Here is a 19,535-nt window from a genome sequence, read left to right as displayed (position 1 = left end):
TTTTTTTCTCATGATTTTCCCCCTTTTGTTCTGATTTTTCTTGCATAACATGACAAATATGGAAATATATTTAAAGGGATTGCACATATTTAACCTGTATCAGATTGCTTGTTGTCTTGAGATAGGAGATAAGGAAAGGAGGGAGAAAATTTTCAAACACATAGTCTTACCAAAATGAATGTTGAGAACTATATGTGTATCTGGAAAAATAAAATACTATTGAGGAAAAAAAGGAAAAGAAACCCAGCATTTCCTTCAATTAATTTAAAACATTATTCTGAGAAAGTGTCCCAAGGTTTCATTGCCCAAGGGGTACATGGCACAAAAAAAGCCTCTCTACCCCAGACAAACACCTAGTGAAAGTGAAATACTAATCACTGTAGGCTTCAAGGGAAGTACCATTCTCATTTTGGGTTTACTGGAATGTTGGGGAAGGGCAGAATTGGCAGGTTCTGGGTTCTTCTGTTTGTTTTGGGGGACAAAGTAGAACAGTTTTATCTAAGACTCCTTGACAGAAGATGCCAGGCTGGATGTATAGAGTAGAAGTGGTCTTTTAAAACACCATAATCCAATCCAACCGAGGTTCTCTAGATTTGATTTCCTAACTAAGAGAAAGATCTGCAAGATTGGGTTTGTGTAGGTATGGAATTTTTTTTTTTGGGGGGGGGGACAGGGAGTTGACTAAGCTCCCTAGAACTCACCTTTACAGGTGATAAATTCTCAATAATAGCTACCATTTACATACAAAATATGTACAACAAAACCATTTGTAGAGGAGGAAGCCAGATGGTCAGAAAATCGCTGTTCAGTTGTGCTCTGGACCATTCCTGACCCCGTTTGGGGTTTTCTTGGCAAAGCTACTGGAATGATTTGCCACTGCGAGAAAACTGAGGCAAGCAAGCTTAAGTACCATTCCTTAGACTTTTAGCGGCCTTGGAGTCAGGAAGACCCGAGTGGCTGGTCTCTAGATACCATGGTCCATAAGCGTCCAGAAAGAACAGCAACCACCACTTTTATCGCCTTTTAAGGTTCGCACACCTCATCTGATCTTCGGAACCGTCCTGTGAAATAGGTGCTGACTAGAACCTCACAGACCACGTCGGAGCGGAGGGGCTCGGGCATGAATTGCGATTGGAAGAGATTAGCCACTGTCCCACGGTGTATGCCCAACCCTTCCCTTCTTTGGGGAAGAAGTTTGGCGGGGAACTCTCCCACTGGACCTCCCCAGCCCTGCCACCCAGATCGCATTCTCTACCTTTCCCCCAAACCAAATGCTCAACCTTCAGGACCTCAAGCTGAGCCTTTTCCTAGTTTGTGAAAGGGGTGTGGTCGCGGCGCGAAGGGGTGGGGGTGACCGGTGCAGAGTTTGGGGGAGAGGTGAGAGAGACGGAAAGTGAAGGAGAGTGTGCTCATCTACCTCCCCACCCAGTCTACATTCCTCCGCCCCCGTACCGGCCCCACTCCCGGCCGCCCCTGCTGCCCGCTGAGGAGGCCCTCGCCTCCCGCTCCAAATATTCCAACTATCCCGGCGAGGGTGGGGCGCGGTGCTCCCGCCCCCCAACAGCCCACCACAGTCGCTGCCCCCCCTTTTCCCCGCGGTCCCCACCTTTTCTGGGGTGGGGCCAACCAATGGGCGGCGAGTCTCCGGGCTTTGGCCTGGGAGTTTATCGGGCCCCCGCCCCACTGTCCTGCTGGCCGGAGGGTTGCACACGGACTCGGCTCAGGTTTCCTCTCCTTTCCCTCTCCCTTTCTGCCTGTTCTTCCTCTTCCTCCCCGCCACTTTCCACCTCCACTGCTCAGGGCCCTACGCGGCTCCTGGTAGCCATGGAAAACACACCGCTTCACATCATCGAGCAGCCCCTGGCGGGGTACCCCGAGGCCGGGGTCCCAGAGTCGTCCCAGCCCGAGGCGCCCGCGGAGGAGCTGTCAGGGGGCCCCGAGGACCTGATCAAGTCCGATCAAGTGAACGGAGTGCTGGTGCTGAGCCTGCTGGACAAGATCATTGGCGCCGTCGACCAGATCCAGAATACCCAGACCCAGCTGGAGGAAAGGCAGGCGGAGATGGAGGGGGCCGTGCAGAGCATCCAGGGCGAGCTGAGCAAACTGAGCAAGGAGCACGGCACCACGAGCAACACCGTCAGCCAGCTCCTGAATAAGGTGCGCAAGGTCAGCGTCAACGTGAAGACCGTGAGGGGCAGCCTGGAGCGCCAGGCCGGCCAGATCAAGAAGCTCGAGGTCAACGAAGCGAAGCTGCTGCGGCGCCGGAACTTTAAAGTCATGATCTATCAGGTGAGCGCCAGCTTGCAGACCCTGCCCCACGCCCGCCTCCCCCCCCCCCCCCCCCCGGTCTCAGGGAACGGCCAACTCATTCGGAGCCCCCTTCGCCGCCGCCCCGAGGCGGGGGGAGGGAAGGGGCGGCCTAGGCGCTCCTCACTGGCCATCCCACCCGAGGAGAAGGGGGACTTGTCCCGTGCCCGCGCCCCTCTGCCCCGGAGCTAAGGATCGTCCCTTCTTCCGGGTGCAGTCAGCCGTTTGCGGTTCTCAGCCCACTCGGGGGCTCGGCCTCAGGGTTCTTCCCGCACCGCCCCCTGGAAACCCTCTGAATCTCCCCCCCTCCCTCCCCCGGGTCCACAGGTGGCAGATGAATCAACCGCCTGTATGTTGTTGGGCTCGGCGAAGGGCTGGGGTGGAGGGTCACCACTCTGACTTTCGCCTTCCCGTTGGATACAAGGAGGCTCCATTCCTTGCCCCAGGAAATCCCCAGTTTCTGTCTGAAATGAAGTTAGAGAACTTTTCAGCAAGGCGAACGGGAGGGTGGCAGAGGGAAAGCTGCCCTGCCGAGGCTGAAGGGGTCTTGGGGAAGGGCTGGGCCAGAGGGCTGCAGTGGCAGAGCCTGTAAGCAGATCCTGGTTGGCCGTTCCCTGAGACCGGGGCCTCCAACAGGCCTGGCCAGATATAGTTTGGTGATTCAGAGCTAAGGCACGCACCCGCGGGGCTCTGGCCAGCGAGGCTGGTCTTCCTAACGCATCCCGTTATTTTGCTCCCCGGTTTGATAGAATGGACTCCCCCAGAGCCAGCCCAACCTTTGAATTTCTCACACGGGTCCGCTGTCAGGGGAGAAGGATAAAGAACCCCGGGAACCTGGGAACCCTTAGAGGATTTAGAAAAACTGGCAGGCTACTCACTCCACCCATTGGATTAGATGATGTGGATGAGACCCCTGGAGTTGACTGGCAGGGTCAGAAAAAGGGGTTACAAGGCCCAGAGCGTCAGGGAAAGGGAAAATAGCTGGCATCCGTGCAGTTTCTGGTGAATTTTACCCGTATTAAAGCAAGGGGTTTGGGTGGAAGGCATAATAGAGGCAGCTGGACAGGCTTTTAGATTGGGAGGGGGGTCTTCTTTAATGTTCCAGTCAGGATCCCTGCCTCGTTTTCGCCATACTAAAGAGAGTGGGGACAACAGAAGATACTGAACTTTAGCGTTAAATTTTCTGTTCATTCTGGCTGAGGAAGCCAGTTTCAGTGGGGTTATAACTGCTTGGCATTCTCCAGTCCCTGCTTACACTGGCCTCTTGGTGACCCTGTAGTTACCGAAATGATCCAGCCTTAATCTACTTTTAATCCCCGAATTGGAGAGTTGGGGTGGGGAGTGGTCCTGGGGAAAGAGAAGGCCTGAAATCTTTCTCCTGGTTGAGGAGAGAGAAAGAAGCAATCGCTCTGCCCCACCCAATTTCTGGGCCCCAGTAACTTGACTTGCCAGGGATTTCCCCTCCCTATAGGCACCCACTTAACAAATAAGTGATCTGGTTTCCTTCTCTCTTAGTACCCAGCTAGCGGAGAATGTTTTCCTGTGACTGTCTCCAATTAAAGTTCTGATGGCTTTAGGGTGGGATAGGGCACAGGCTGAGGAAAAGACGGAAGAAAGAAGGCTTTGGGGAAAGGAATTTCCATTTCTATTAAACTCTAAAAATTGAGGCACTTTAGATAAAAGAGGGAAGAAAATATAGAAGGGGCTTTTTGCTTTTCCAGCCTACACCAGCCGAATCTTCCTTTTTCCTCCAAATCAATTCCACATAAGGTGACATATTATGTTTTAAGTACCTGGCCAATATCAGTTGAATAAATCAATAAAGTATTGTTGTTGTTTAAAGTATTGTTATTGTTCAGTGATGTCTGACTCTTCATGATCCAATTTGGAGTTTTCTTGGCAAAGATACTTGAACAGTTTACCATTTCCTTTCCCAGTTCATTTTACAGAATGAGACCAGCAGGGTTAAGTGACCTGCTCAGGGTCACACGGCTTGTAAGTATTTGAGGTTGGATTTAAACTTGGGTCTTCCAGACTCCAGGTTCATTGCTCTATTCATTGGGCCACCTTACTCATGAATATAATAAATCATTAGCCATATATAATGCTCTGAGTCTCAAAGATGTGATAGAAACCTAGACCCCAAGATAAACTGGACTATTTTTTTAAATGAAGATGCTGGGTGAAGGGGAAAGAGAAATGAATAAGCATATATTTAGCACCTACTATATATCAGACACTGTGCTAAGAAATTTTTTGTAACAAATATCTCATTTGATTCTCACAATAACCTTATGAGGTAGGTGTTATTATTTTTGACATCTTATACTAAGAGAAACTGAGGCAGAAATTAAGTGATTTGCCCAGGGTCACACAGCTAGTAAGTGTCGGAGGCCAGATTTCAATTTAGGTCTTCCTAACTTCGGACCCATCCACTACAAAACTAGCAACTTCTATAAGAAGGTTGGAGGAGCAGGGAACATTATGAAGTATGTGAGGCTGCAGTGTCTGTCTGTTTCCCTGTACCTCCATGCACTCTTTCTGTCTAACCAGTAGGTATGTATAACGGGCCCTCTGGGCCAAGTGACCCAGGTCATTCTCTGACCAGGGTGGGAGGTTGCAGGAATTAGGACTTTGGTTGCATAAAATGATGGGGAAAACATAGCAAATAGGCCAAAGTTGGGCCTATTCTCAGACTTAAAAAATAATGGGAACAATTCCAAACCGGCATCTTGGAGAAAACTCCAACTTGGTAACTGAGTGGAGAGGAAAAAAAGTCACCAAAATTTGTCATTTGTTTCTTTCTTCTTTCCTACATAGGGATTAGGAAAGTTTATTTAGTTTTAGAACATATTTCGTATTCTAGTTGAAGGGAATAGAGGAGGAAAAGGTTGGGGGTATAGAGACAGACAGTGAGACAGTAAGAGTACCCCATGCAGCCTGGCTTTAGTTCCAGGAAAAAAATGAGGGGAAAATAGTGCTAAAACTTTCAGAAAAAGTGAATAAGGTGGTCCCTTTGTATTGCAGAACTCCGATTCTAAGGACTAAAATGTTGGGCAAAATATGTAAGTACCAGGTTAGAAGAAGAATTCATAACCAACATAGTCTCCCATTGTGTTTGTATTAGAGGAGTTTGGGGAAATGGGGTGTTCAGTCTGTGGTCATCATTCCAAAAATGAGCTTTGTGATCATGACATTGATCTTTTGTAGATGTTACATCATGGCATTCTATGATTTAATTTTAAAAAATATATGTCCAGGATAGGGATAGGAAAGGCCCCAAACTGATAGAATAAGGTTACAGGGAACTGATGTCCCTAATAACCACTCACTCCTTCTCCCAGTTCCTTTGGAGAGCAGGCATCTGAAAATGGAGGAAAGTACCTTACTGAGGTGGCCCTTTCTAATCCAATGTTCCTTCTAGATTCATGCTCCAAAGGAAATTCCATGGTAAGCCTCAAGGCATTGCACTTTCCCCCTGGATATCCTAGTCCTAAAATCAAAAGTTAGCTACTTGGTATCCAATTCTATCAGGTAACAATTGGTTAGGAGAATGATAATTAATTTGATAAACTAATATTGCTGATTGCTAATGAGTTAACTTCTAGGCAACTATTTAGACTGATTCCAGGTCCTTCTCAGAATTTAAATGGTGGGAATATCTAGTATCCTGGGGAGAAGGGAGAAATTTTTAGGAAGGCCTTTTCCCAACACCTCTCAAATTATCCCTTGTTTTCCATACATAGAATTAGTCTTGACCCATATGTTCCTTATTAAAAAAATAAGTACTGGAAGGCATTTATGGGATTATGGCTCATGGGGATTAAAGGGGAGGAGATCTTGATAGACCTGAGAGACATAAGGGATTCTCCTCCCTAAAACTGTAACCCAAACTATTGGTGACTCCCCAGCTATTTGGGATGAGTCAGACCACCACCCAAAATCTGACTCTGGAGTATAGACTCAGATAGGCCCCAAACATTGGTTCAAATTATCTCCCACTCTTCATGCTGTTTTTGAGAAGTGTTGGCGAATTTTATTTCGTTTCTTTCCCTTGTTAATCCTGGGAGCCAAGTACAGAAATATCTTTACAAGTATAGACTCAGATAGGCCCCAAACATTGGTTCAAATTATCTCCCACTCTTCATGCTGTTTTTGAGAAGTGTTGGCGAATTTTATTTCGTTTCTTTCCCTTGTTAATCCTGGGAGCCAAGTACAGAAATATCTTTACAATCACCACCTAGAAAACTCTGGTTGAAATTAATATCAGAGAAATGCTTTAAGGATAGAAGATACAGAATTGCAAGGGTCAGAAGGGACTTCAGAGATCTTAGGCTTTCAAGTTCAAAGGGACCTTACTGATCAATTAGTCTAATCTTATTCAATTTATTAAGCAAGAAACTAAGGTCATAAGAAGTTAAGCACCTTGGCCAAAATCATACAGCTAGTAAATAGCAGAGCTAAGATTTGGATTTAAGATGTCACAAAACAGCATGACTTATAGAAAGGAAGAGTTAGTGTTGATTTTAGGCAGCATGCCTTTGTGACTTTTTGATGTGCTGACCATATGCAATCAAGCAATTCAGGTAACTTTCACAAACAGCAGGGTCTTCTTCCTCTGCTTTGGTCATACCAAAATCCCAGGGTTCCCTAAAATTCAGAACTTACTGCCCTGCTTTTTTTTTGTATGTCAATGGTAACAACTGCCAGATATAAATTCACTCACTAAATAATCAGTACCTACTATGTATAAGGCATTGTGATATGTAACTGAAGACATGAAGATTAGAAAAAGATAGTTTATGCCCTCAAAGAGCTTACGTTTTATTGGAAGAAATAGGATGTAGAAGTATGATTCAAATAGAATTTGGTAGGGACAAAAAGTGTTTCAGGAAAATCTGAGAAGGGAAAGGATAGAAAATTAAGAAGACCTTGAAGAAAAATTAAAGATTCCAGAAGTCAGAAATGAGGAGAAAGTACATTTCAATCATGGAAAATAGCATACATTTATATATATATATATATATGTTTGTGTATATATGTATATATATATTTATATGAGAAAGGAGAGATTTGAACAGCTAGTAATCCAGTTTTCTTGTCAAAAGGACTATAAGTGGGAATGGTATGAAATTAGGCTAGAAAAATAGTTTGAAGACAAATGATGAAGCACCTAGTATTCTAAGCTAAGAAGTGTGTATTTTACTGTAATAGATAATAAGAAACCATTGAAGCAAGGGTTCTGTACCTTAGCAAGATTATTTTGGTAGCTCTTGAAGGGATAGATTAGAGGGAGGAAGAGACAAATAGGGAGACAAGTTAGGAAGTTATTTTAATAACCTTGAAGAGAGATGGTGACTACTTAAAGGGTGGTAACTTTGTAAGTAGAAAAAAAGGGACAAATATAAAGGGTGTTGTGGAGGTGGAGTCTGCAAAACTAAACAGCTCCTTGTGGGGTAAAGAAGGAAGGAGAGATGATTCTAAGATTTTGAACCTGAGTGACTGGTAGTGCCATCAACAATGGAAAGGAAGTTGGGAGGGGTGGGACTCTTTGAAGGCTGTACACAGCCATTCCCTGTATGGCATATATGCATACTGGAGGAACTAGAGACGCTCTTGACTTTTAAGCAACAGAAACCTAAAACAGGCAGCAAGCTGAGCAAATGGCTGGAGTTTATAGCTATTGTCTGCTTAGGGCCATCATTGCTTTCATATAAATTCACCAAGTTGACTGCCTCCGGGATTTTGAGGGAGCTAGCCTGTGGAACCTCCTTAGATATCCCTCTCCCTCTCATTGCACATGAGCGGGAATAGAGCCCTGGGGTTTACAACCAGAACTGTTGACTTTAGAAGTGAGGTTAAGGAAAGGAACCTTTTGAATTCATCCACAACTCAATCTGAGATGTGAAATTTACTGTTGAGAAGAAGAAAGTTGTATTAGTTCTTGTTTTCCCTGGTCTCACTAAAAATCTGTTTGACCTTCAATCTTACCTATTCCCATTGCTACTCCCACTCCTAGACTCTCCCTTTTAACTTTCAGGACAGGCTAAGACCTGTTTTATTTTTCTTTTTTAAATGGCTCCAGGCATTATGATGTAGCAGCTGTTGATAGAGTGGGTACTTCCCTTCCCAATCTTTCTCCAGGGATAATTCTTTGTCTCCAAAGTCTAACATTCCTCCCAACTTCTTTGCTCTTAATGATATTCATCAAGAGTTACACTCTCCTCCTCCTCCCACCCCCTTTCCCCTCAAATTCCTCTGGAAATAGATGTGAGCTGTGCAGAATTACTGTGGAAAAGTAGAAGGATTGAGTGACTCTGGAAAGTGAGATAATGTGGATTGATTCTGTTTTCTCCCAGAGCTTGGGAGTTTGAAAGAGTATTTGGGTGCAGATCTAACTTTCGTGGGTCTCTGTCTTCCAGTCTTTTTTCTCTCAGGCCATTTTGGGATGATGATTGATCTGGCTTCACCCCTAAGTGTCTAGTGTTAAGTCCAGCTCAGTGCAGTGCTGGGTTTAAGGCTGACCTGTTTTTTAAACTTCTAATCTCTTAGGCCATTCTCGGAGACCATTGTTCACTGTGGGATAAGGAGGGGGTGGAGAGAAGGCTTCAGAAGAAGTGATGTGGCCGAAGGGAAATTGATCTGATGGGGAGGGGCAGGATGTTCCTCTTCCTTACCCTTTCCCCTCGTCCGTCCTAGACCTTACCCTAAGTTCTCTCTGCCTGAGAGTATAATCAGAGTCTGGATCAGCAGCTGTGTAGGGCTGGGCATCCAGGCTGAGAGGATGGCAAAGTTGTTTACTTACTCTTCTTACCCTCTCCTCCCAGTGCTTTTTTGGCGGGCTCAACTGGCCCAGTTCATGGTTCAGCAAAGGTGGACCATAAATGGAGTTCTAAGAGAAGGGGTTGGGGGGCTGGCATCCCACTACTCTTTGAGCCTTCTATCACCTCTCCACCCCCAAGCCATTCATTCTCCCTCACCTAACTTTCCTTTTCCATAGTTTTGCCCCTAAGTCACTGCAAAAGCTGCAGTTGCATCTTGGTCTCCGACGGCTGTATGTGTTTGGGCAGAATAAAGAGCCTGAGATTCCTGCTAAGAGGAAGAATGACAGGGACAGAGGGAAGTGCTGGTTGAAGGAATCTGTGAAGGGGGTGGTAGGGGAGGATGTGTTGTGTGTGTTTGTATACGTGCAAAGTAGAATCTATTTCTGAGTCCCCAGCTCACAAGTACCTTTTGCAATCTAGCTTCAGCACTGTGTGTCCCAACCTATCCTGGCTCAGGAGACTTCATTTAAATTTGGTTTCCTTCTATTCCAACTCCCCTAATTAGAATCTAACTCTGTTCTGCTTTTATTTCTTCTCCCTACTCACCAGCTTCATCCCTGCATGTCTCCCAGAATTTCTTCCTTTCAGCACATTCTTCACCTAGCCAACATCCCTTTTAAACCCCTTTTCCTTACCTTAGCCTGAGAAGAAGCCGAAAACGCCCTCTGAGCACCTCACACCCAAGATCGTGCCCTTTGACCTTCTGCCTGAGACTGTGCCCATTGACCTGTTGCCTGAAACAGTGCCTGAGAATCCATCCTTTGACCTGGCACCCAGGACAGTGCCCTATTACCCACAGTCTGAGTCCCCGACTACCCCTGAGGAGCTGACAGAAACAGGGGGTATTTGAAGTGTCTGGGATCTTCCCTTTAAGTGCTCAGCGGTGGTCAAGATAGAAAGGGACAACATGGGCCTTGACTAAGACCAGTAACAAGTGATGTGTGCAGTGAAAATTCGTAGTATAGCCAGTTAAGAGCCGAAAAGGGGAGGGTGTATGTATGGAGCTGAAGCATTCTCCCTTCTTGCTTTGTGACTGAAAGGAAGAAGGGCCTTTTCCCTCTTCCAATTTTAAGGCAACCCTCCAAGTAAACGACAACCTCTCCAACCCCCACTCTGTATCCCCAGTTCATGGAACTTAACTTTTAAAAAAAGAGCCTATAGCTCCCGGGTGTTCTGCCCAGAATACATCTCCTGTAGCTCCTTCCCTGCCCTTCCTTCCTAGGGGAATACTGGGGCCAAAGGCAGCCAAGAGTGCCTGCGAAGAGGAGGAGGAGCATTATCTGGAGGCCCCCCCCCAAAAGGCTCCCCACCTCCTTTTCCAATGGGGGGGGAATGTTTGCATTTAATTTTTTCCACTTAAAAAATAAAATATTTTTGCAAAGAGATTCTTTGTGTTTGCCAGCTCCTCCCCTGGGTGGGGTGCCCAAGAGCTGCCAACCCCAAAGAAGGCAGGAGAAGGAGGATAATGCAGTGGCCCAATAGGGTTTTAGCCTCATTTTCTCTTGAGGGTAGGGAGGGAAAAATTCTTCTGTGGTTAATGTTTCTAACATCTGAGATTTATCCATCAAGAACTAAAGTTCTAGAGATTTTGTTTTGTTTAAGTCACCCTTTCCCTAACTCTTCCCCATATATGCCTTCAGCCTCCCAATCTTTATATTTTCCTTCATTCTATACTATAACAGCTTTCTCACAGACTGGATAAACTCTTTCCCAAAGCAGTCTCTGGACATTACTAGGAAGAAAGTGGGTGGAGGCTTAGACTCACAAGAAACTCCCATTTAGGACTTCATGATGATTGTACTTTTTCCCCCTGAAATTTCTTCATTCCACCACAAGGATTGTCACATAGAAATGGGAGCTCTTAAAGGAAGGGACTTGGGGATTATAGGATCCCATCGGGTTCTGACTTTTGGGTGGAATTAACAGAGGCACCCTTCACCTCTGTCTAACATGGGAGCCGTTGGGGATGTTGATGGGGAATCAAGGGGGAGAACTCTGTGTGCATATGCTCAGGCTTTGGACATTAAAAGTAATTCTGGAAACCAAGTTTGATGCCAGTGGTTTTTTTTTTTATTATTAAAAATGTTAAAACCGAGCAAGAAGCAGTTTTACTTTTGAGCCTTGCCAGGGAAAATGGTGTAAAAAGTGGTAGAGCCTGTGTGCCCAGGGTAGGGGAAGAGTCTGTTAGACTGTGTGGTTACTATTGTAACAAACTGTAGTAGCTTTAGAGAAGGCTCCAAGGCTGAGTCAGAGAGAACCAGAACTAAAAAGTGAGGGGAAAAAATGAGGCAATTAGACTTTAAGGGACTTCCAGCTGTGAGGTTCTTAGGCATTTTATGATTCCACAAAAAGAATCAATTCAATGAGGGAGAGTTTGGAGTCTCACTGGGGTACTCTCCAAAGAGAGTCTGCTAATAGGTATATTCTCCAATACTAGTCTGGTCTTTCCAATGCCAGGACACGAGGAAGGTGACCTAGGAACTCAGACCATAGATGTTCTCTCCCACTTCTCACCCCAACTAGGAGAGGGCAGGTATTTTTTTCTTAGATCCCTTGGCATCTTTCGCTTTGCTTCCAAAAAGTGAACCTCCACCTTAGGATTCTACAGATACCGGGTATCTCTTCAGATTGGGAGAGCCAAATCCCTTTGCCCAAATCAAGCAATATTCTGTCCTTTCCCTCTTCCACTTCTGGTCCACCTTCCAACTCCCTTCTCCTACCCTTCACTGGTAGGCACCGATTCCCCAAATGTGCATCATCCTTTACTCTGGTTTGAGAGATTCCCCAGGGATCAGGCTTCCAGGGATTGTGAATAGGGAAGATGCAATGCAGGAATTCTCCCACTCCCTAGCCCAGCTCACTACCCCGGAATTCTGCCTGGAAATTCGTAGGTCTGGAAAATGAGCCAACTCAGCTTTGGGGGTTGGGGTGGAGCAGGGGGGAGGGCCAGTGATGCTGAAGGGGTGGGGGGCAGGGCAGGGAGACACAATGCTGGTCTGTTTCCCAGCTGCCAGGGCAAGTTTCCTAATTCTCGCAGCAGCCCTTTGTCTTTCCCTGGCATTCCCTGCCTTACTCCTCCCTAGCTCCAGAGCTCAGGGCAGGGAAAAGCTCTCTCTAAGATGGCCCCTCTTGCCCTATCTTGCCCAGGAATGGAAGTATGAATATGCTAATGGTGAGGGAATGGATGGCAAAGTGGTGGAAGTTGGAACTTGTAGGACTGAAAGAAGCAGAGGACAAGTGAATCCCCATTCCCAGATATCCTGTGCAAAAGGGCTAGAGCATGGCAAGAGCAAAAAAAGGAGAGAAGGAAGGGGCTGGTGGGAGAGAAGCTACCTCAGCCCTGGAGAAACCACCGCTTCTCAGCCACAAATGAGGAGGAAGAGGCAGAGGAATAAAGAGAATTACCCAGGAAGCGAGCTGTGGTGGCTAGACTACAAGTCCCAGCATCCCTTGTGCGTTGGTCACTTTGTCCACTGGGAATTGTAGTTGAGCAAAAGAGAGCTATGGGTGCCTGGGAGTTCCGGGAACTTGGGGGTGGGGGAGGTTGCCTCGGTGGAAGAAGAGGTGTGGCCCCCCTTTGTCCTTGCTAATGATGTTGACTAGGAAGGAAGGAAGTTTGGGTGTTCCTAGCTTCTTATATAAACCAGGAAACTGGAGGATATGCTAGGGTGGGAGAAAGAAAAAGGAAGAGAATTTTTGTTGCAGGTGGTGGGCGTTGTGGAGACATCCAGCTTCTGTGTGTGTGTCCGTGTTCTCATGCATGATCCCACGGGGGCCAGTGTTTTTCACTTACTTTCATCGCCAGGCCTTCCCTTGGAAAAGGTTTATTCCCAGGCTGGCTGGCTTCCCAATTGTTGGTCACAATGGATACTTTCTGTTTTTTATTCTGGAAAATGTTGCAGGCCGAGATCAGAGGGCAAGGGGAGTCCCTCTGTAAAAACCAACTGCCTCTCACTCCTAAACTCTGGCCTGCCTGGACCAAGACAGGAGGGAGTGGAGAGAAGAGCGTCATGGATTCCCTGCTTCCCTCATTTGCTCTTAGCTCAGTCTCTGCCTCTCTCCATACTCTTTCTTCTGGAGTGTGTGTGTGTGTGGGGGGGTATTTTGGAGCCAGGGAAGAGATGACTATGACTGACTATCTACCCACAAATATGACTTTGGTCCTGGGGAAGTGGAAAGAGGGTGCTTTGAAATCCATTGAGGTGGAGGGGAGGGAAAGGGAATTTTTAGATTTAGTCCAAATGGACTAGAAAAACAAAACAGTACTGGAAAGTTAAATAATTCTCTGATTTCCATGAAGGGAGGGGGGTAAGAGAAAAATGGGAAAAGAAACATGTATTTGCCTCACAGCCCCCTTTCTCTAGTCCTTTCTCCATAGAGATAGTCCTTGCTATTTCTCTGTAACTTGACAAAGGGGATTAGCCTTAGCCTCCAGCTTCATTCTAGCATTCATATGGCCTGGGGAATGAACACCCACCCTGCTCATGTCTTCACCCCTTATTTCTGGGAGCTGGCTCTGAAGTTATAAGGAACCTGGGAGATTTTGGAGGGATGAATGGGACTCGGTCCTCATCTTGTCCCACGTCATGGTGGTGCACGGTAGAAATAGTTATGAAACCCAAATGAGATGTTGTAGGTAAAACACTGCAAACATCACTACTTCTGACTCGAGCCCACTGTTCAAATCGATGTTTCTGTGACCACGAGAGGGCGTGCTGCCTCCTTTGCAGGGCTAGTTATGTCCCTGGCGGAGCAGACCCTGGGGAGGAGGGAGAAGGAGGGCAGGATGCTCTGGGATCTGTCACCACCCTGGTTATCACCCTTCCCCAGCTGCTCACAAAATAACTTATCCCAATTTCCTGGAGCTTTTTCTGCTGGAGCCTCTGAGAACACCTGGTATTTTTCAAGCTCCGCCCTTCTTCTCTGAGCTCTGATTCCTTTTCCCTCTACAGTCACCCTACTCTTGCTGTGGTATTTCTTTAATCATTTTCTTCCAATCCTTTCCACATTCCCCAGAGTATATGTAGCCTTTCCTCCAATCTCAGTATAGAAACTACACCCAGAATGAAGGAATGCATGCATGCGTGTATGAAGTGCTTACTGTGTACTAAACAATAGGGATACAAAAAGAAAAAGCCAGACAATCCCTGCTTTCAGGAATTCATGTTCTAACATAAAAGGTTCCAACTGCACATCAGATGGTAACAGTCCAGTTGTCCTTAGGGTACAAAGGTAGTCTACTTTCCTATTTTTTCTACTGATAACATATGCTTTTCTGATGTTGAACCATTTGTCGTACCAAGGACTTTGGGTTAAGGACCTTTCTTTTCTGATCCCCAGTACCTGTGGATGCCGTAGAGGGCACCCACAGAAATGGACAGGTCCAGACACAAGACTTGCTTCCCAGAGTGATGGCTTCAGGGGTAGGCCTGGAAGCCTTGTGAGTTGATAAGTGTCCAGTGGTTTGTGCTGTCACTCCCAGGGCTCTCGGGCTTATGTGCCCATTGATGGCACCTGGTCAGCGGGTCATTGGTGAGGAAGGTGGGTCTTGTCTACAGCAATAGTCCCCTTAAGGATGAACCACCCCTATTCTCCAGGTTCTTGGGTTCATGGTCCTCGGTTATCTCAGAAACACATTTTGTCTGTGCCCACTGAGCTCTGATTTATTTTCTCCCCCATCCCCCAAATCATTTTTTGTGCTTTCCCATCAGGATGAAGTGGAACTGCCATCCAAACTGAGCATCAGCAAGTCCCTGAAGGAGTCTGGGCTGCAACCAGAGAAGGAAAATGATGAGCTAGTTGAAGGGGGAGAGAAGCCTGATGATGCTACCGTGGAGCTGTCCTCTGACGAGGCAGTAGAAATTGAGGAAATCATTGAGGAGTCCAGAGCTAAGCGCATCAAGAAGAGTGGCCTTCGGCGAGTGGATGACATCAAGAAAGCCTTTTCCAAGGAGAAAATGGAGAAGACGAAGGTGCGCACCAGGGAGAACCTGGAAAAGACCCGACTGAAGACCAAAGAAAACCTGGAGAAGACAAGGCACAACCTGGAGAAGAGAATGAATGAGCTGGGCACAAGGATCGTGACGGCTGAGCGCCGTGAAAAGATGAAGACATCCCGCGACAAGTTGCGCAAGTCCTTCACCCCTGACCACGTGGTTTATGCCCGCTCCAAGGTCACTGTCTACAAGGTGCCCCCCTTTACCTTCCATGTCAAGAAGATCAGAGAAGGGGAGGTGGAAGTTGTCAAGGCCACGGAAATGGTGGAGGTGGGCGGTGAGGAGGATGGGGTGGAAGATAATGGCGGTGAGGGTACCGATCTCCTGAGAGGGAGCAGTCCTGACATGCACACCCTGCTGGAAATCACTGAGGAGTCAGATGCAGTGCTAGTGGACAAGAGTGACAGCGACTGAGCCAGACAGCGAGGAAAATGAAGAGCTGTGCTCCCCCAAGGCTCGGGGGATGGAGGAGTGGGAGTAAGCCTACCCCACTCTCCCATCCCCAGAGCCTTTCATATTTTGAACTCTGTCTCTCTTTCATTCTGTCTGTCTGTCTGTCTCTTGGCCCCAAGCTGGGGCACTGGCCGAGAGTTTTATAAATTGAAAATATATCATTAAGAATTCGCCCCTTTCCCCTTGATTTCCCTATCTTTTAGGGGGAAAGGAGACTCGGCAGAACCTGCCACTATGATATTTTTAGTGGTAGAAAGATGAAAAAAGGCACCATTCATTTTCCAATTAATTATCCAATTTGGGGTCAGCAAGAAGTTGCTGCCATTCCCATTACTAGGTCACCCAAAGCCTTTGGAGATGCTATGGCCCTCTTTCTTTACCCTCTCCCAGCTCTCATTCCTGTCTTTTTAGTCTCATCCCACCCAAGTTATTCTGTAAACATGGCCCCTCCCCTGTCTTTTGGGGGTTTAAGCCATGGCTAGAGGAAATAGAGGCCTTTTCCTAAAAGAACACAAAGGCAGTTTGGGGCTATGGAATATGGAGGAAGGAGGGCCATGATAATTGTCTAGGGATAGGGTTTGAGGAGGGGGAGCAGATGTCCAGGAAGGTCACATTCTAGGCCCTGGCATGAAAGGGCTCGAGCCTGAAGGGACATCTCCATCTACATGTACACACCCATACAGGCACGTACACACATGGCTATGTGGGAGGATGGAGAGCTGAAGGTGGGGCCTGGGGGGAGGGGAGAGCAGAGAAGCCCCTCCCTAGCAGCCTAGAGAAAGACTAGGCGTGGAGCCAGTGCTCCCAAGAGTGCTGCAAATCCAGCGCCAGCTGCAGGAGGAAGAGTTGAAAAGGGGCAGGTCCCAGCTAAAAGCCCGGCTTGGCCACAAGATGTGGGGCAGGCTCTGTCTTGGTTGACCCACTGTGACAGTCCTGGCCACCTCAAGTGTCAGCAGGACTCCGCCAAACCTTCCCTTTCTGCTGGGTAGTGTGACCCAAAGCCTGTCCCATTGCTTGCTGCCCAGCTGCCTCTGGATCAGTGAAATGGAAAGTGGTAAGGATGGAAAACTATGACTAGGGAGGGTTCTGAAAGTAGTTAGGGACAGAAGTGCCTCTGACAGAAGGAGACAGATGGAGTGTATGTGTGTAGCAGAAAGGGACAAAGAGAGGAAACCAGAGAGGGGATTGTGCCCTGTTTGTACTTGTGCCACAGCCCAAGCTTATTAGTGCTCCTCCTCCCTCCCCCCAGATTAGACACAACTCGGCCCTTACTTTAGCATTGTTTTCCCTGCTCCACGGGCTTCCTGTAGCTTCAAGCGTGGGGTGGGAGAATGTCTGGAGTTGGCAGGACATACTCTCTGTTGACTTTTGACCATATTCCCTTCAGGATCCCCCAGTGCCAACCCCACCCCTTTAACCCAGTAACCCTCTGGGGTTATAAATTGCAGAGGCAGCTTAGCCCCAAGGATGGCATCTTTAATCAAAGCCTATAAGTGGGGGCTTTGTCTTTCTAAGCCTAATACCCACTTCTTCCTTTCTTGCTCCTTGCCCCTTCTCTTCTTTCAGAAGCTGCCTTGAATTATGATTATTTTATACTGTAGAATTGCATTCAGCTATTTTCAGCCAAGGGTCAGGGTGGGGGTGGGCTCGGGGCTGTTTCTGAGAAGGGAGCTAGGGACACAAACCTCTTTTATACATGCTTCACTTTTTTTCCCCCTTTTATTCCCTTCCTCCTCTGGAGAGATGAAGAAATAGCTGATGGAGGATGGGGTGTGGGTGGGGCCCAGGGTCCCTTGGTGCTGATGGGCTGGTGGGGGGCCAGGCTTTCAGAGGAGCGGGAGAGGGGAGGGAGATGCAGAGCTATGAGGCCATTTCTTTTGGGCTCTAGGGCTCGTGGTCTCTAGTGACTGCATCCTGATAATCAGCCTGACCAATAAAACTGCTTTTCTAAAAAGACTTGTGTTGGATTGTGCTTCTCCAGAGGAACTGTAGGACTGGCCATATTTCTCCACCCTTCCTGCATATCCCAGAAATTATACACTTGGATTCAGTCCACTGTAACCAGGACCCTGAGCCCCAGGAGGTATACCCTGCTTTGTCTGAGAATTTCCTTAAGAATTAGGGAAAATGTGGTAGGGACAAAGGGAGAGGAACAGATTTTTAAAAAATCATCATTATTATAATTTTTTATTTACAAAACATATGCATGGATAATTTTTCAACATTGATCCTTGCAAAACCTTCTGTTCCAACTTTTCCCCTCCTTCCCTCCACCCCCTCCACTAGATGGCAGGTAGTCCCATACATGTTAAATATGTTAAAGTATATGTTAAATCCAATATACGTATACATATTTATACAGTTATGTTGCTACACAGGAAAAATAGGATCTAGAAAGAAAAAAAAAAACGGAAAACAAAAATGCAAGCAAACAATAATAGAAAGAGTGGAAATGTTATGTTGTGGTCCATACTCAGTTCCCATTGTCCTCTCTCTGGGTGTATATGGTTCTCTTCATCACTAAACGAGTGGAACTGGTTTGAATCATCTCATTGTTGAAGAGAGCCACATCCATCAGAGTTGATCATTGTATAATATTGATGTTGCCATGTATAATGATCTCCTGATTCTGCTCATTTCACTTAGCATCAATTCATGTAGGTCTTTCCAAGCCTCTCTGTATTTATCCTGCTGATCGTTTCTTAAAGAACAATAGTATTTCATAGCATTCATATACCATAACTTATTCAGCCATTCTCCAACTGATGGTTATCCATTCAAATTTCCAGTTTCTTGCCACTACAAAAGGGGCTGCCACAAACATTTTTGCACATGGGGGTTCCTTCCTCCTTTAATATATCTTTGGGATATAAGCCCAGTAGAAACGCTGCTGGGTCCAAGGGTGTGCACAGTTTGATAACTCTTTGAGCATAGCTCCAACTTGCTTTCCAGAATGGCTGGAATTCACAATTCCACCAACAATGTCTCAGTGTCCCAGTTTTCCCACACCCCCTCCAACACTGGTTATTATCTTTTCCTGTTATCTTAGCCAATCTGACAAGTGTGTAGTGGTATCTCAGAATTGTCTTAATTTGCATTTCCCTGACCAATAGTGATTTAAAACACCTTTTCATATGATTAGAAATAGTTTCAATTTCTTCATCTGAAAATTGTCTGTTCATATCCTTTGACTATCAATTGGAGAATAGCTTGATTTCTTATCAATTTGAGTCAATTCTCTATATATTTTGGAAATGAGGCCTTTATCAGACCTTTGAATGTAAAAATGTTTTCCCAGTGTACTGCTTAAAGAACAGATTTTTAAGGAAAAGAATAGTACTAAATCTGTAGGGAAAAGACCTGGATTTCAGTCCTGCCTCTTGGGCAAATCATTTCTCCAGGACCTGTTTCCTCATCTATAAAAAAAGGAGGTCAGACTAGATGGCCTCTAAAGTTCCTTCTAATTCCCCTGTGAAATTGAATATAGCTGGGAAAGGGTCCAGGAGTTCTTTAATACTAGCAAGCAACCTATCCCTTGCTCCCTATAGGTTGAACTCTTTTTTTCCCCCAGTCAGACACCCAAGCCCATCCCCCCTTTCTCCTCCTTATTTGCTACCACCTGCCCCCTTCCTTCACCCCCATCTCCACCTCCCAACACAGATGGTCACGTATGAGGAGGTACAAAAAGAAAAGAACAATGTTGAATAGAGAAATTTAGAACTTGTTAGCTTCCCAATCCCCTGGGAGGATTGGGAAATGAGCCTGATCTGAAATCATCTGACCCAGCAAGCTGAGCATCCTAAGAATTCTGTTTATTTCTGAACCAAGAGCCAGATCTAGCTACAGGAAGAGAGCAGCAAAGTCTTTTTTTTTTTTTTTTAATTTAATAGCCTTTAATTTACAGGATATATACATGGGTAACTTTACAGCATTAACAATTGCCAAACCTCTTGTT

The 19,535-nt window shown here is 46.3% G+C and overlaps 1 protein-coding gene across 1 annotated transcript; it reads left to right on the top strand.

Annotated features, from left to right (window-relative positions):
- The first annotated feature begins 1,647 nt into the window (after nucleotides 1-1,647).
- On the top strand, nucleotides 1,648-17,534 carry CAVIN1 (caveolae associated protein 1). The gene is made up of 2 exons (XM_003768164.4): nucleotides 1,648-2,289; nucleotides 14,843-17,534. The coding sequence occupies exons 1-2, from the start codon at nucleotides 1,825-1,827 to the stop codon at nucleotides 15,539-15,541; spliced, it is 1,164 nt and encodes a 387-aa protein (XP_003768212.3). The 5' UTR covers nucleotides 1,648-1,824; the 3' UTR covers nucleotides 15,542-17,534.
- Nucleotides 17,535-19,535: the final 2,001 nt, after the last annotated feature.

Source organism: Sarcophilus harrisii, chromosome 4 (genome assembly GCF_902635505.1).
Source record: "Sarcophilus harrisii chromosome 4, mSarHar1.11, whole genome shotgun sequence".
NCBI classification, from domain to species: domain Eukaryota; kingdom Metazoa; phylum Chordata; class Mammalia; order Dasyuromorphia; family Dasyuridae; genus Sarcophilus; species Sarcophilus harrisii.
The sequence above is the reverse complement of the archived record's forward strand: the minus strand, read 5'-3'. Positions and strand labels throughout refer to the sequence as shown.